Source organism: Temnothorax americanus, unplaced genomic scaffold (assembly GCF_048541705.1).
Source record: "Temnothorax americanus isolate GAGA-0224 unplaced genomic scaffold, ASM4854170v1 Scaffold13, whole genome shotgun sequence".
NCBI classification, from domain to species: domain Eukaryota; kingdom Metazoa; phylum Arthropoda; class Insecta; order Hymenoptera; family Formicidae; genus Temnothorax; species Temnothorax americanus.
Window position 1 is genome coordinate 272817 of NW_027509264.1, and position 18107 is coordinate 290923.

An 18107-nucleotide genomic window follows, 5' to 3' on the forward strand; every position below is an offset into this window, starting at 1 on the left:
TCTTTAAGATACTGATTTATAGATTTAGATGCCGAAGTCTCGGTATGCGGCTGTAATCGTGGGAATGAATCCCAGACAGCGGAATTGACTTGAAATTTTTCCTCGTCGATTTGACACGTCCCACCGCGAAGCTGTCACCGAATTTCGGTTGACTAATCGAGCGTATCGACACGCAATCACTTAGAAATTGACGCGATGGATTGACTGTCGACGCGCGGTGATTCGATTTCGGATGCGAGCGGGACATGCCCGTGGGTTCGATATAGTTATTAGAGAAAATGGAATTAATCGACCAACCGTGCGGTAATTTGGAGTTGCGGCGTTAACCCGTATACTACTGATATCGTGGCTAAAAACGTATTTCTAATCTCGCAAGGGGAAATAATTCGCGACGCGCGGTGCGGACCTATCGACCCGATCTGAAATTCAACTTCGATAAAGCTGCTGGGAGTTAAGCAGATCATGGCGCGTATCTTTTTTTCCACGGTATACCCAACGGACCTATGGTTCACTACAAGAGCGTAACTCGGTCGGGGCTATTCTTTGCTCCGCGGGAATTTTTGATTAAAGTTTAATTTACAGGTGCGGTTCCTGGCGGACTTTAAAACGAGATTTTTCACTCCCACTCTACCGTAACGTTTGCTTATCGTTATTCCGGAAAAAGCCAAGCGCGCGATGACGTCTGTAAATATTATCAGTGTATAAGTATATCGCAAAGTGCGCATTACACGCAACTATGGATATTTTTAGATATATTTACATATCACTTCAAAGCAGCTGTTATACCCTTCAAAGTAACGTAATTTTATGTAATGCATAATGTAAACTCAAATAATTCCATACATTTATTTAAAATTGTGCAAGTTTGATTTCATGACAATTTCACCAAAATATCAATATATCTGCAAAAATCGTAATCGCCTAAATAGTACTTTAACATGTAAATAACTTGACATTTAACTAAGTTAGTCTCTATTATTATTTTTTAAATTGACATCTACTTTAGGACTTATGCACGAAAATTAAGCACAGCAATTAAAATTAATGTTAATCGGGTGGGTCATTTAGGTAACGTTAAGTAAACGTGTCATATTTTTGGACGGGCTCTTCGTGCGTTAAGAAAACACAATGTAATGGACTTGATGCGAAAAAATGGCCTTGACACTCGCCGAATAAGTTTCGATATTATCGTATATAAGTTTCGCCTCTTAAATTGGTTTCGGAGAACAAACTTTATCGTATCGCGCGAATCCGCGTATTCGCGAGTGACCCAGAAGAGGGAAAGGTATTTAGAAGGTATACACGTCTACGATAGCACAGCAAACTCTACGGCGTTTGCCAATTAACGATACTCAAACTTTGCGCTCAAAAAAACTCGTTCGGTGTTACTCGAGATTTAATTGCAGCGGCGCTTTATCTAGACGGTTCAGAAAGCGGTTTTTCGAGCGATGCGATATCTTCGATCGCGAATCAGTCCGTGTTGTACAAGACCGCGGGGCCACCCAAGATTACGTAGTAACGCGCGAATTACGTACACACGCGAATTTGAACGTCGGACGATAAAATACGGGCTTAGGAGCCTCGCAAAAAGATCCCACACGCGTTTAAATTTTTCTCCTCTTTTCTCTCGTTTCCCCATTTCTTTTTCCTCTTTTTTTTTACCTTGCACGTCGCGATGCCCGGCGCACGCGCGCTTAATAAAATGAATATCGCCCTCTAAGGATAACCGCGGGCGGCGCGGCGGCGGAGGCCCTGCACGAAATTAAAAGCAAAACGTGGTGGAAAACGCGATATTTCAGGAACACACCCATGGGTAATTGCGCGAAGTAAATTCGAAGCGGAGGCAGCGCCGACGGCCCGAGCTAGCTAGCACGCGAGAGCGTGAAAAAGACGCGCGTAAATAATAATTGCCAGTCGCCCGTGCAATTCCGCTCGCGTCTAATTAACATGAGGTCCGGTTAATCAGCGAGAATAGCAACGGGCGATTAAAAAAAAAAAAAAAAAAGGGTCGAAACCATGTCGCGGAATACTTTATTCGCGATGCTATAACCGATTCTTTTTATTTATGTAGACCTTACGGTTTCTTTCTTAATCGAAGCCAAATCTTTTCTTATTAATTAGCAATTACAATTATAATTCATACAAAAATCCTGTAATTAAAATACAATTTTTATCGCCATAAATAAGGATATATAAAATAATCCACATTATTTATTTTATTTCTTTTTAATTATATAATTGATTGTAGCAAATTAGATTTTAACCGAAAATGTGTGTGATATCGTTGCGGACTATCTGAAGTTTCGTATTAGCATAGGAATGCATGTACATATCTCTTTCAAATAACATGGGCGTGCATACATCGCGTTATCCCTGAAGAGTCCGACCTAAAATACGAGACAGGCCAGAATTGCGGGCGCCGCAATAGTTCACGGTAACAGCCGTATTATGAAGACCGTACGATACGCATTTTCAGACCGTGGCTGAATACGCGATTACCATTCGGGAAAATAATATGTCGTTTTCCCGGTGTATGCCCGACGTATCGTGCGTACGTTAATACGTGTGCACACGCGTGTTTACCCTCGCGAGTTGTATGCCGCAGCGCAATAATGACGTTTTCGAGATAGTCCGCGCGCTGCATTCGAAGCCTCGGCGCATGGATGTTATGAAACTTGGTATATGCATTTCGGCATCGCGGTCATGGTGTAGGCGCTCTTTTTCGTGTCATGTCTCGCTGCTGAATTGGAGCCGCTGCCAAGATCCCGGTGTAAATGATAAAGCGAGTACTTTGCCTAGAATTATAGGACGAGAGACGAGGGACCAAAATACAACAGCTATATAATAGGGAATGTTTAATAATTATCGTGACTCTTAATTTTAGTGGGAACGTGAAAAGATAAATTCATCAAATGCGTTAAACTTTATCATTTGAAAAGTGAGTTAAATAATTTAAATAAACTGGTGTTTTGTATCTGACCATATACATATATTTGGTAAAAAAAAAAGTTTTATTTTTTCCCCGACATTTTCAATTTTATAATTTGGGACAAGCTTGTTATACGAAATATATGATTCAACTTCATTGTGATTGCTTTGCATTCACGGAAAATATTGCGTGTATTTATTGCGAACGAAGCACCGTTATCGTGCTACTTCGCGTTTTTGCATGATGCAAATATAAATATTATATACAACCGCACGACTGTGGCAATATTACGGTTAACATCAGAAACAATACCTGCCTTGTCTCGTAGACGCAGATAACGGTATTTCTGTTAACACACAATCGATACCCGATACATCACAGTAGTACAGAAAATAATAACCGATTGCCCTTTCAAACGATATTGTTTTTTTCTCCCTTTTCTCTCTCTCTCTCTCTCTCTCTCTCTCTCTCTCTCTCTCTCTCTTCATTGTACAATGCAGTTGCAGCTTTTTGCAGCCGTCGTGCTTTTTCACTCGAAAAAACATGAATACGCACAATACCGTTAAATCTAACGCTAAAGCATGTGCTCGTGCATTTGTCGTGTATCCCAACAACGCGTTCATCCCGTTTAGAGATACATATATGGATGTAGAATAACTGTGCTATCCGTGTAAAGATTGGAAGCAAAGGAGAGCGCGGGAATGGTGGGACAGATTGACGGGGAGGGGACAGAGAACATCATGCGGATATATTGATTTTTTGTTACAAATAGAAACGCGGGACAGACGGCACAGCTAGAATGATACCAATCAAGGCATTGTTGCTATAACGCGATTGTTGGATATGAAATTTCAGAATGCAACGCCCGTGTCGCCGGATGCAATTCGGCCGTTCAGGTTTCAATCGCTCAGGCTGCGTCGTTTTCGGCCTGAAATCCGGCGGAATGCTATCGGCGGTCTTGCTGTAGAATTTGCGTGTCCGTATTTACTTAAAATCCGTTTTAGACAATTCACTCGCGACTCGCGACTCCGGCCGGGATAAATTAGATGTACCTATAATTTATCTTGATATACGCGTTACAGAAGAGACGTTTGTGAAATTGATTAATAAAATATGATGAATGTGTTCAGTTTTCGCGAAGATAATATAATATATTTACGCGAGAAATGTGCGTAGTAAACTGACTGATTTAATAATCCATGCTCCAAGACTTTAATTATGAACGTCGTAATTGGGTATACGTAAAATTGCGGAATTCAGTCTAGATTTGACATCCAACATGACATTTCCTTTATCAGCTAATTTTCTCTCATTTTTTACTGATTTTCTTTCGTTATATACACACATCACGCGATTCGACGTATCCCTCCCTTCATATATTACTCGCATATTATACGTCGCGGAATACTTTCCAATTGAATTTTCACGCGATCCTTTTACATGATGTATGTATGCGAGACCCATCATAATTTCTCACTTTGACAAATGCAAGCGGATCGATCTGACACGAGATGACCCTCTTTCTATTGATAAAGTGCCGCTTATAATAATGACGGATAGGGGATTCCTCCTCGTCAAACGTCAAGAGCACCATCGTCCTGCCTGTCTTCGATCTATCTCTCCGCTCTTCGTTTCCGGCGTTTGTTTGACAGTCGCTCGAAATCTCATGGCTCGAGCCCACATTCCCGTTCAATACCTCTTTTTAATGTCAACAGATAAACGCAATGACGAAAATAACGACATATCGACAGATCGTGTTAGCGCACGTGCCCGTAGACATTTATGATCATTAACACTAATGTTAAATCCTCGATAAATATTTATGATACAGTGCACTGGAATTATCGAGGTTCCTTTTCAACATTTGTGATAATTTTTAATCACTATTTTAGGTGTATAAAATGCACTTAAATTAAATTTGTAAACTCTAGGAATATAAGTGATTTAAGCGGTGAAATTAATATATTTTGTAAAGATATTTGAAAATAAATTATATATAAATTGCACATCAGGCTCTCATCTTTTATTCAAAAACTTTGATGGACAAATGGGTCAAGTAAATAATTCTTGAACATGAATAAAAATGTAATCACATTGGTTTTAAATAGTTATGCGCAGACGAAGTCTGAAATATTTATTCCTTTTTTTTCATTATTTCTCAGTTTGTTTCAAATGTTGCTACATTCCGCTACTATCAATTTCGCATTTTTTTTTATTTTCTTAAAAAATAACAAACTTGTAGCTGGGTTAGGAAAAACAAAAACCATCAGTAATTCGATCGAAAAAAATTTTATTTCGACAACTGCCTTTATAGCACATGATTTTACCGTACATGTGGGTTTATGACAGTGTATCGCACGCGCGCGCTCTCTCTCTCTCTCTCGCCTCCTTTTCTTTCATCAACAATTTCCGTCTTGAACGGTATATTCTGCTCTATTTATGTATACCTTCAAAAAAGTGCGTAATCTTGGAAATATAGATACGCCTATGCCCTCTAAAACGGATCGCAATCATACGCACGCCCTTCCATCTCGTTACTTGTAAAATAAAAGAAATATTTTTATATACTTTTTTCTCGTTTATTTTTCTTATATATTCGTCGTCGTACACCGCGCCATTAGACGGATTCTTCCTGCGACACTAAATTACATATTTGTACATCGTTAACATCCTTAAAAGTGGTTGTCCCCTTTGGCGGGCACGTCTTAAGGGTCGTAAACTAGGTCCGGTTTTTTTATTAACTTACACGCGAGCACTCGGTTTTTACAGGCAAATGCACATACATACCTACATACGCATATACAACGCACACGAACATGTACACGCGCGCACGCAGGATATATAATAACGTTCTCTGCTCACTTTTTGAGATTGCCAACAATGCATTGGTTCCGCGCTCAGGAGAAAAATTTAGATTAATTTGGATTAATTCAATATAACAAAGTTTTCTTCGAGAACTATGACATCTTGAAAAACCACTTATAGGTATATATAGATATGTAACGATATGTAAGTGTGTAAAATGATGTGTAATAGAACATATAGATATGTAAAACATATAGATATGCGAATGTATGGGATATGTGAGCATGTGGATATGTGAGAAATGTATAAAAAATTCCAAGCTCGAAGAGAAATTTACATTTTGTCAAATCTAAAGATTTTGTAAAATAATCTCGTTGGCAACCCTATCATTTTCCCGCGATTTTCGAGAGATTTACATTTCCTCCTCTCATCCGGTTTTCAGATTATATCTGATGTGTCGCGATGGTACAAGTGTCTGTGATATCCCTTCGGACGGAGCGCATATGTACGCGATACTATTGTTTCAAACAATAGCCTGTAGACGCCGTCGACGTCCTATTATCTTTAAAACTGAAATTTTTATTGTCCGCAATAGAAGCGTAGATATGCGCTCAGCGCTTTAAAATTACGATAAAAAATGTAAAATTGATAGAGAGGGGCCAGAAAACTCAGGTCGTATATATATAATATATATATACATATATACGAAGGTCTATGTCCCAATAATAAGGATGATGCATACGTTACGGATGTGTTACCGCACGGGTTATTAACAGAGCCAACAACCTGTGGCGAGGATTTTTCGCAGGACTCGCGTGTTCGGGCCGCTTGTTGGAGCGCACGTTAAAGAGTTACTCATTAATGTTATTACTAGCGTTAACACGGAGCGCATAGCCGGTTACGAGTCGCGGCAACGCGGTTTGTAACACTCGGTCTAATTGTACAAAGTGCAGCTTTTAAGGCCGAGGTCGACGCGTTACCTCGATGCGTATCTCGGTGCCTTTCTTCGTGCTCTCAGGATTGCCAGATTTTTCCCTTCGAAATACATCAGGAACTACGTAGTACGGTTTACGATTACGTAAAGACAAAGTTTGTATTTTATAAATAAGGGCGTTACTCTCTGTTCTACCTTCAATAGGTTCCTCGATTCAATCTGTTTATATACTATTCTAGTTTTGAAACGTATATAACTATAAGATTTCAAAAATTAAATTAGGTTTCTAAAATTGCGATATAACGCCGTTAACTTCGTCGCCTTGAAATATAGGGCAACTCCGCATACACAAAGATCTCTGGCAACCCTATTCATACCTGAGTACTTGTATCAGAAATTCATTCAATTACTTCCATCTAAAAATACATCGCACCTTCATGAACGTTATTTATGTAACAACGGGATATTTATAAATAGATGTTATGTTAGATATATTTCCGGATATCTGTATAATTCTTTTTAACAAATCGAAGAGAATAACGTCACGCATCATGAACAAAATTAACTCTTGACACATCTGGCAGTCACGTGTATGTGTTTAAAATCGATTTAAATATCTTAAGACGCGATTTAAAGTACTTTAAAACGCAACTTGTCCTTAATGTCTTTAGAAAAGACTAAGATATGCGTCCTTATTTTAAAATTCAGTATTCTTTTGCTTTTCTAATTTCTGTCTGTCCACATTTTCTTCAATTAAGTTAAAAAGAGAGAACGCCGGATTATAGAAGTTAATCTCGCTACTTCAACCGGGTACAAAATTAACAACGTGGCGCGCTATTGTAGTGTAACGACAATTAATTTGCCGCGCGTACTTCGAGGTTGTAGAAAACACTTATCATTCACACCTTGTTGTATATGTGCGAAGCCACCGCGAATAAATATCTTTTCTTTTATTTGCCGTGTCCATTTCTGCTTCATTATTATCAAGTGCTGTAGATAATTCACGATTTTCTTGCATTACTTCGCTTGCCCACCATAAAAGTTGCCGTACATTATTGCCTATGTATACAAAACTTCACGAATTCAGTAAAATTAACACTTTGTCTTTTATATATATATAATCCCTTATTCCTTTTCTCTCCCCCCTCTCTCGTTCTCTCTTTCACTCTCACACATGCACTTGTCCTGTTTCCGCTTTAATTTAAAATACTTTTCGGTCGATTGGTAGTTACTAACGATTTATTGCTGCCAATTGTTAAGACAGATGGTATACTCATTTGTTACGTCACAACAACGGGAAATACCATTGAATGCTGTGTCTATATTCTGATAATAATGACCCGCAACAACTGATGCAAACTTTGGCCTAGATAATAAAGCTATATACGGCCGGTCTCGGCCACATCAATAAGAAACATTAAAACATTTTAACAATTTTATAAACTCTAGTTAAAAATATTTATGATATAGGATACACATATATATAGTTATAAAATTCATCTGATTTATTTTATATATTTTTTTTTCGAAGGGCTCGGATAACCTCATTTTGCGCCCAAAATATTCTAAATCCGCCGCTGCGTATAACATTATGTTAATACGTTTATATGGTTCCGAAAGTACGAAAATTCAAGGTGTGTAAACTTTACGAAGACCCGCGACATCGAACGTCGCGGTCGCGAAAGCATATTTTCACGCTAGGAGCGAAGAACGAGCTTCTCCCAGCGAGCGAAATTACCTTAAGAAGTGAGAAAATATGTGCACAGGGTTGTTTACGCTCGTCTTGTGTACCCCCTTCCCCTTTCTCGGCAGTGTTTCAAATATATTTTCTCGTAAAAATATGCAAACACGTAATCGCGTTATCGATACAAAAATTACAAAGATTAGGATGTCTGCATCATCCTGTCGGTTGTAGAAAAAAAAAGTCACGTGCACATAAAATTTAAAATATCCTTCCTTTTATAAATCGAATGATATCGACGAATAACGAAACTTTGCAAATAAATTTTAATTGAGCTTTATAAAACGTTGTCAAAACTTGGATTAAAAGCTTAATTATACATTAAAAGTTAAACTAGCTTTATATAACTGATGTTTATTCATGATTCATTAGCGTTAAATGTATTTTAATTTATTCTAAGCTATTGTTGTCACAGTATTAAATTAATCAATGATAAATTATAGAAAATGTCATAATAAAACAGCACGTGGAAATGTTGAACACAATTTGAATAAATTATTCGGTAAGTTATCCTCATTAACAAATATAAAATCGCGATGCCTGTGTAGAACAGACATTCGTGTGTACGATGAAAGTTTCATTTCACGCAATACCGCATGCCACGTGTGAATAATTAACTACACAATTTTTTAATTTTCGAAAGTAGGATTCCAGAAAATAAAAGGCGTCCATATTGATCAGTAAATCAGAAAAGCGAAAACCAAAGCCAATGGTGAGACGAAACAGCATTATTCTGCGTATACTTGTTAAGTTTTATTATTGAGTCATTCTCAGAGCGCAAAACTTTCAATGGAGCAACGAATGGAGCAACCAATCACTCTTAGTTCTGTGATCCCCGGGGACTTACTATTGAAAGTGATCGATTCTCGTAAAATAGAATTTTAAGTCTAATACCAAAGAAATATTTATTAATATTTGAAAATATTTATAAATATTTGAAATATTTATTATTCCCCTGCATAAAATAGCGTAGGTACATGATGAGAATTTAAACGACTAGGTCATTACTTGTAAAAGAGTGAAATCACATGCACGTGTTCAAATTTAGAATATCTTTCCTTTATGAGTTGAATGATATCAACGGATAATGAAATACATAATGTATTTCATTACATTTATAATTCTTTATAATATGATCTCTATCGTGTCCCAATTTATAGTTTCATAAATAATTAGTGTTTCCTGGCAGTATTGCGTTTGTGTAATTTTCCGACGAGCTGGATCAGATTCGAACTCGTTAGATTGCTCTATTCAACGCGTTTTGTAGAAATTTTTATTAAATAACATTGTGATATCGCATGGACGACTACACCTCAAAGATTCGCACTTTGATTTTGACAATAAATTGCAATTAACATCGCGTTTCCTGATTCCTCGATCGGATGTAGCTCGTATTGAGTTGTGAGGTTCTAGACCTCACGTGCCTTACAGTCGCTATAGACAACGAGTGCTATCACTGCGTATATTGACCTGGCATGTGCGGCGTTACGACACTCAGTTGTGTGCCACGTCGATCGAAAGGTATAAAAAAAAAAAAACTAGTGGAAATCAGATATAAAGACTCACTTGCACGCAACAGTTGACTCTCGGCTGCATTGAGCGATCGACATGCCGGTATGCGCGAGAACGCTCAAATGCATATTTTAAACTATAAGCAGGTAAGAATTGGAAAAAAATGAACGCGACATTTTTTTCGTTAGTCCGCGTTTTTAATGTAATTTTACGAAATGCAAGAGTCACACGATCCAAGATGGGGTACTGCAAGTTCGGAAGTAACGCGCAACGACGTCCGCAAAGCGGAAAAACTCGCGAGCTTTGTATAACATACAATTTTTTTTTAGCATCGTGTATGTAAGCGAAACTGCACGTAGAAGTTTCAAACGAAATTTTTTTTGAGGACGAATTTGGTTTGCGTAGATTAACGAGCGGATCACTACGAATGATAGGTAGGATTGGGTAACGGCGCATTCCTCAAATCGAAATTGTTACGAAACGAAAATTTCCGAGAGAAATAAAAAAGGGAGGAAACGAAACTCGGTTATTCGTAATCCGTTTACTCGAATAAGATAGCAATTAAAGTCATGGAAACAAACAAATAAATGAATAGAAAGACGGGGGACTCCATTAATTATGTTGAAAATTCTAAAAATGGGTCGCTAGCTTCACGAAGATCACCTCGTCTTCTTTTACACGTATATACCAACTCACATCCGTGTGAGAAGAATGGTAGCCAAACGGCAACCAGTTCGTTTCAACTGTTGTCACTCGCTTTACATCCCTATAAACTTTTTTCTCGTCACTTAAGTCCGGCTAATTACTACGACTTTTAATTACGGGCAACGAAAAATAGAAATTGTCAGATAGAGAACTTCCGTAAGTAATCTCTGTAACTGCTGTTAGAATATTCAGTACAATCGTATCAGAGCTCGTGCAGTCAACCTTATTTACTTATACGTCACGTGTATGTCGTCTACTCTCGCCCCCTTTTTCTCTAGATATAAGAACTAATGCAAAAGTCCGAGCGATCCAGTTCTGTGTGTGCACGCGACATATCGTCCGGAGTGGCCGCGGGCGCTATTTCCGGGGCGCTGTTGTTATTTTTTTTTTTTTTTTCGATATGACGGATACGGTTTCGAGATCATTGAGCAGAGAAAACCCGGTCGTTCCACGCGATACGCTATAGAACAATCGGTGATAAACGCAAAAGCGCCGAATTGCGCGCGCGCGCTATCTCGGCCGCGAGCTTTTTCGACGAACGGAAAACGCGTACGCGCAAACACGGATACACGCGCATCCACACTCATCCACATACACATGCACGCACGCACGGGTACATGCTTATATACGACATACAAAATAAACGCACGTCGACACACTTTATTATAGATGGGGATCGAACGAAACTCGCGACTGGCGTTTTTGACTTATCAGATCGAGTTTGCTTGCCTCCTTGTAGGGGTAAAAAAATGTCTCCAGGACAAATTGGTGCCTGAGGAAATGGCTCGTAACTTTGATTAAATCGTTCGTTGCCGCAAGAACATAAGCCTTTTTTGTTGCAGATAGATTAAAGAGAGTAATTTTTTTTCTTCCAGAAAAAGACAGCATACCAAATTGGAAAATACATGACGCGTAATAAATTAAAAACATCCAGTAAAATAAGAACATCCGATAAAAAAACCAATGATCGAACTAAAAAATATAATAATATTATAACCAAAAGAGAGTTTTTTTCTATTGCTGCAAAGATTTTATAACATATTTTATGATTGTAGGCTGTTCGGAGGCACGTTGCTTACTCATAATTTTGTAAAATATTTGAGTTTTCTCTGAATTGATCATTCAATGCGCGACTCAAAGTTACCCTTATAGGAGCGTAGTAATCCAACTTGACAGTACGGTTCACCGTCGAATGCGTGGATCGACAGAGTCTCACTTACGTAAGACGCCACCGCCAGACATAAGCCAACCAATCAATCGCGAAATCCAGCTTTAGTGATTGAGCAATAGTATACATTCGCTCGCGATTGGTTTTAAGGACTTATCACGCAGCCTTATGTAATTGATTCCAGTGGTTCCCGTTGCACGCACAAAAAGACAATGATCGAGACCTACATATACTCTGGATTCACCGTCACAACACACGTGCTCGCAAATGGCACGTTATCTATTTATGTTAAGAAAGCTTTAATATCCGATGTCATCAATAATATTGATCGGCACCGTTGTACATTTGTTGTATGAATTTAATACGATATACATATATCTTTAACGCTGATAAATATTGAAATAAACAAAATTGCTGTTATACAACGCGTAACAATAATCGTATATCGAAAATTACTGCTAAATTGATTATTAAATAAAATAAGAAATTCAATCAAGCTGTGTATTCGGATAAAATGGAAATTGAAAAAATAAATTTATATCAGTTAAAAACGTAGCAAATTTGATATAGGGTACTCGAGAAAAATTGGTACTATCCGCCAAGAGGCCGCGATTGCGATCGAATCCGGGAAACGTGGAGTCGTGAGTATGGATCCATGCAGAGCGGCATCCGGCCGCCATATCTCCTTATACTCGATCGTTCTCGCGAGGCTTCGTCTCGGACACGAGAGCCACTCGGACCGGCCACTCGAAGCAACAATATAGGCTCGCCGGTCCGTAATCGTGAGAGTTTGTCGACCGAAGCTTCGAGGGAATAACCCAGGTGTTGACACAACGAGACTACCTCGCGTATTCTCTTAATTGAGAATACGCGCCATTTTGCCAGCGCGAGTTTCCCATCCCGCCGAATAAATAATTCCGTCGTGAATCCGTTCTCATTTCTGTATTTTTTTTCCGCTTTCTTTTCCTTCCTCTCTTTCTTTCACCGAATTGACTAGAAAAAATCCGCGAGAGATACTTCGTAGATTAAGCGTCGTTCCTCGCTTCCTATGCAACGCTACGCGTCATCCCCATCATCGGAAACGTGCACTGCCAGTCTTCGTACTCGCCGTTTATCGTCTTAAGGGGAGTGCCACCTAACGTATTTTTTTTTATCGGGAGATTTTGGCCTCCCAATAGACCCCGAACTGCTATTGGCTTTAGCCGTTATACAAATGTATTACCCGTCGATATTGTGCTGCCCAGACAATGACGTGGCCGACGTAGCGTATCGTCATCGTTTCCTCGTCCCTGACTTGATGCACGTCATGTGTATGCACTTCCTGTATGCACTCCGTGTGCGCGAGACGTCGCCTTGCGGTTGATACGATCGACCGATCTTTCATTGCTCCGTTACACAGAATATTTCCAGAGGGGAACGCCAATATTTTGAAAGATAATAGTGTCAATCGTTGCGAGTGTAAGCGAATCTTAATGAACACGTATCTAAATTTGGATTCTCATCGAATTTTCAGTTACGATTCCCGAGAGATTACTGCGAATCTGAAGATGATTTCTGCACACTCGAAGGTCTTAATCGTAAAGTCTTATTAACAATCACGATATTTATGTATTCTTAAGTACAAACAACTTCCGTGGGTAGCTTCTGAGTTATTCAGAACACACATTTACGAGGGTTCGTCTCACTCGCAACGACAGGCATCATCGTCTTTCGTTGACCATTTTTTCGGAACATCCTGTATAACTTGTAAGTTGACATTGTCGATATCGAACACTGGAGGCAACAACCCTCGTGACACGTACAAACGGAACCGAACATCTACCAACTGGTTGCACCACACGCATTGCACACAAGACATCTCAACTTAATTAACTTTTTCGTTAATTGCCGCCTCGAAGAGTCACACCACTACAAACACTTGTTTGCGGGCGTTCGTTCGCGACGAGCACGGGCACGGGTGGTTCTTCGAGAAGGCCCAGTCGCGTCGTTTTCGCTATGTCGCCTATTGCGCCCGGCTCGAGAAGGTCGTGCTATAATCGCACGCGATGATCCTTAACACGGTCAACCATGCGAGCCAGTTTACTCGCGTCGAGCGAGACGTTTATGCATGTCACAGACGTTCCTCGGTGGCCACGATGTCAACCTATTGCAGTAACGATCCACGCGTTCGTCGACCTCTCGAAAGCTCCTTGCATACGCCTAAGCATATTCGATTCGCGTAGTTATGGTAGTTTAGTTATAGCAGTCTTTAGGGGTGGGCTGTGTGCGTTGCTCGCGCCTTGTCCATGGTTCCATGCAATTGTACCGTACTTTCCTTCCCGATCGCAGGGTGTTATCGCACCTGCCGACTTGAATGGTATCTATTGGATGTGAAATTGTATATAATGCGGTATCTTCGATCACTATACGCGAACGCGATCGCGAGCATAACGCTTTCGTCCAGCGGCGAAAAGCAGTCCGAGCACAACAATAATGGCGCGTTATCATCGGTCATCGTCACACTTGGACGCGATTACACTTAAACGCGAGATTCGTCCGACACATTTTTACTCCTGTTCACTACCGCCCGTCCGGCACTCGCGAGGACAACTCTTGTTTTTTTTTTCTTCTTTTTCTCCTTCGTTCCTCTCTTAGCAGTCGGTGTCGTCCTCCTGGTGCCGTCTACGTAGCTCCAGATAACGGTGCCGGGCGTCGCAGTAATGAAGTAGCGGTACCTAGACGTCGGTGCCGGTGCCCTCCTGATAACCCTCGTCGGGCGAGCTGCGCGTGGATCCCAGGACGCGTTTCAGCGCCGAGACCGGCGGCAGCACCGGAACGCCCTTCTGCCAGACTCTCATCTGCTTCGCCCCGGGCGGAAACTGCTCGACGACCGGTGCGACCACCGCGAGCTGCTCCTTCGACGGGTACGCGTTCACCGAGACGGCGGACGTCCTGCCGCAGCTGTCCCTGGCCTCCCACAAGCAGCTGGTGTAGAGCATCTTGCCGGCGTCGTCCAACGCTTCGACGCGGCCGTAATCGGCGACGCCGTAAGGCGTGATGTCCTCGGTGGAGCCGCGCCGGGTGTCCCTGATGAGATCCGGATTATCGATCGGCATCAAGGACGTCGTCGACGAGAAACACCCGGCGCCCGGCATCGCCGCTACCGCGGACTGATTCTGGTCGTCGAATCGGCTGATCGTGCTGTACTCGCTCTCCTGCACCACGGCCGCGTGCGGTCTCTGCACGTAGCTCAGGTGCAACGAAGCGGGCGGTTTTGATTCCAGCGCGAACGACGTCGTCTCGATCTCCTCGTGTTTTCTGCGGGTGGTCGAGGTCGCGGACGGCGGGTTGTTGTCACCACTACCGCCACCGCCGCCACCGCTGCCGCTGCCGACACCGTCGCCGGTCGCCGCTTCCATCGGCGCCGACGACTTAACGTCCTTCAGCGGCATTCTACGTAGACGAATGAACAGGACGAGGATGATGAGTAGGATGAAGAGTATGAGCACCACTAACGCGGCGGATATCCCCGCGATCTGACCCGAACCTAAAGTCGACATGCCCGCCGTTCTCAGGGACACGTGTAGGGTGAAATTTGCCTCGACGCAGCCAGCGGGGTTCTCGGCGACGCAGTAGAACTCGCTGGAGTCAGCTTCCTGTGCGTTGGTCAGGATGAGGGTACTTCGTTTTCTAAACTGGCCCTCTTCGAAGATGAGGATCTTTTGATAACTGCTGAAGGCCGAGTGATTGGTCAGCAGCCGGCCGTTCCAATACCACTTGACCTTTGCGGGTGGTATCGCGCTCACGCGACACTCGATGCTGGCGTTTTCGCCGATGGTGGCCTCGGCGTAACGGCTGGCTATCAGCAGAATTGGCCGGCAGGCGAAGTCGTCGATACCGAGGTCGGTGAAGGCACGATTGAGTAACTGCTGAGGCCCGTGGCACGCGGGCGCCACGATCATCGGCAGATTATGCTTCACCAGCCACATCTTCATCTCGCGTAGATGGCAATCGCAGACCCACGGGTTCTCGTGCAGTTCGATACTGGTGAGTTTGTTGAGCGGTTCGAAGGTGCCCGGATGCAGAGTGGACAGTGCATTGTTGCTCAGCTTGAGGCTCTCGAGCATCTTCAGTTCACGGAAGCCCTTGCCCTCGATCTCGGCGAGCTGCGTGTGCGACAGATCGAGCTTCACCAGATTCGGCGTGCTCTCGAACGCGTGCGGACGGATCCGCTTGATCGGGTTGTACGCGAGCACGAGATCGCGCAGGAATGGCGTGTCGGTGAAGCTCAAACTCGGCACCGCGACCAGCAGATTGCTGCTGAGATCGAGCTCGACGAGATTCGTCAGGCCGGCCAGTGCCTTGCTGTCGATCCGGTCGATACGGCACTCACGCAGGTAGAGACGCTGCAGATTCGTCAGCCGCACGTGTATAAATATGTTGTTCGGCAGGTGGCATATGTTGTTGCCGCTCATGTCCAGCACCTGGGTCTCTGGATCGATCCACTCCGGTATGCTGGTCAGGTCGCGATTCACGCACTCCACCGTGCGCTTCCCGCTCTTCCACTTGCACGAACACTTGTCGGCGCAATTGTCGCTGGCTGCCACGCCGAGCACCGTTACCGCGTAGAGCAGGAACACCGAGACCCCCATGATGGATCGTTATTGTCGTCGTCGTCGTCGTCGTCGTCGTAGCGAACTTTTGACGTCCCGCAACTCGACTCGACTCTTCTCTCTCTTTCTTTCTTTCCCTCTCTCTCTCTCTGTGCCTTGCTCTCTCCCGACGACACTCGAGATTCGCGTCGTCTCAACGACGGCCGAGAAGCGTCTTCCGCGCGGAGAAGCCTCTCGGGACCGATCTTACGCCCATCCTCCTTCTTTCCGAGTTCTCGCACTTGTACCCTTTCCTTCCTTCCTCCCTAGTGTTCTCTTTCTTACGATTCTTCTTTTATTGGCTGTTGCTCCTTTCACACACCTCGAAATTAATCCGGAGCCGTCCGGCCTTCGGAGTCCTCGCTGGGCACTGTGGCGAATTACGAGGAGGAGAATCGAAATTGAACGGACCCGTCTCGTCCATTCGCGAATCTTTTCCCAGCACCCCTCGCCGCTATAGCACTCGCTGCGTTCCTTCGTCTTCGCTCTGCGAGCGGCGCGCGCTCGACGAGCCCAAACCACCGAGGACGTCCCCTCGGATTTTCGATCAGCCACTTCGTCGAGTATCCATTGGCGGCGTCACACGTGCGCACACGCGACCAGCACATACGACGTCACTAGTAAGCGGACGAGCAGGCAGACATGTCCTCGTCGTCGCCGTCTCGTCGTCGTCGTTCTTACGTAAATCTGCGCCCACCAACGTGCACCACTTGCGTCGTCCCCGACGAGAAGCTCCTCGGCGCCTCCGCCACGCCGTATCGACTGTAACCGCACCACTACTACCAGCGACGGCACCACCACCGCTACCACCAGGCCACCACCGCCACCACTCACATCACCGACCACCGCCGCTACTATACGGAAGCACCCCTGATACCCGAATTCTCACGAGGTGCCCCGTCGTGCTAGCCGAGCGTAACGCTGCTCTCGTTGCGCCGGGGGCCAACGTACGAGGGTTCGCGAGCGAGCCCCCTCGCCTCCTCTCTCTCTCTTTCTCTCTTTCCCCCTTTCACCCTTTCACCCACTCTCTATATCTGTCGACATCTGCCTCTCTCTCTCTCTCCCTCTCTCTTCTTTTCTTAACGCTTCTATCTATCGTTCACGCGCGCGCGCGTTCCCTTGCTCGAGGGAAAAAACAGCGACGGCGACACCAGCGACGTTCGGCGTCGTCGTTGTTGAAATGCGAGACTGCGAAACCCCCGGCAGCGAAACAGAGAGACACCCTCTCGCGCGGCTTTCCTCTCCTCGTATCTTCATCTCGCGTCGCCCTCTCTCTCCGTCTCTCTCCGTCTGTCCGTTCGTACGTCCGTACCCCGCTAACATCCCCGCGTTTCTACCCTCGCGCCCCGTTGCACCCGCTGGGCCGCTCGGGAGGGAAAACGCCGACGCGAAGTAGGGCGCACCCTTCTTCCGCTTTCGCTACAGGGTGCGTCAGAAGCACTCGAGAGATAGTAGCGAGACGGTATCGGAATTCTCTCTTTGGAGATGGAGTCCGAATTGTTTAACTTTAGAAGCTTTAAAGGGTTTTGAGAGATCGGAGTAGCAGAATCTTTTTTGAAGCCCCTACGACGTTTGATAACCAAGAATCAGATCTTCAGTGAAATTTTTATCAAGATCAAATAATGCAAAAATTCGTCAGAGAATACCATTATAATCTGAATTTTTCACGACACCCTGTATAC

At 43.5% G+C, this 18107-nt stretch overlaps 1 protein-coding gene across 1 annotated transcript; it reads right to left on the reverse strand.

Annotated features, from left to right (window-relative positions):
* Window positions 1–5202: 5202 nt before the first annotated feature.
* Window positions 5203–17679, reverse strand: LOC143893907 (leucine-rich repeat, immunoglobulin-like domain and transmembrane domain-containing protein 2). The gene has a single exon (XM_077399759.1). The coding sequence runs from the start codon at window positions 16423–16425 to the stop codon at window positions 14509–14511; it is 1917 nt and encodes a 638-aa protein (XP_077255885.1). The 5' UTR covers window positions 16426–17679; the 3' UTR covers window positions 5203–14508.
* Between the last annotated feature and the right edge of the window lie 428 nt (window positions 17680–18107).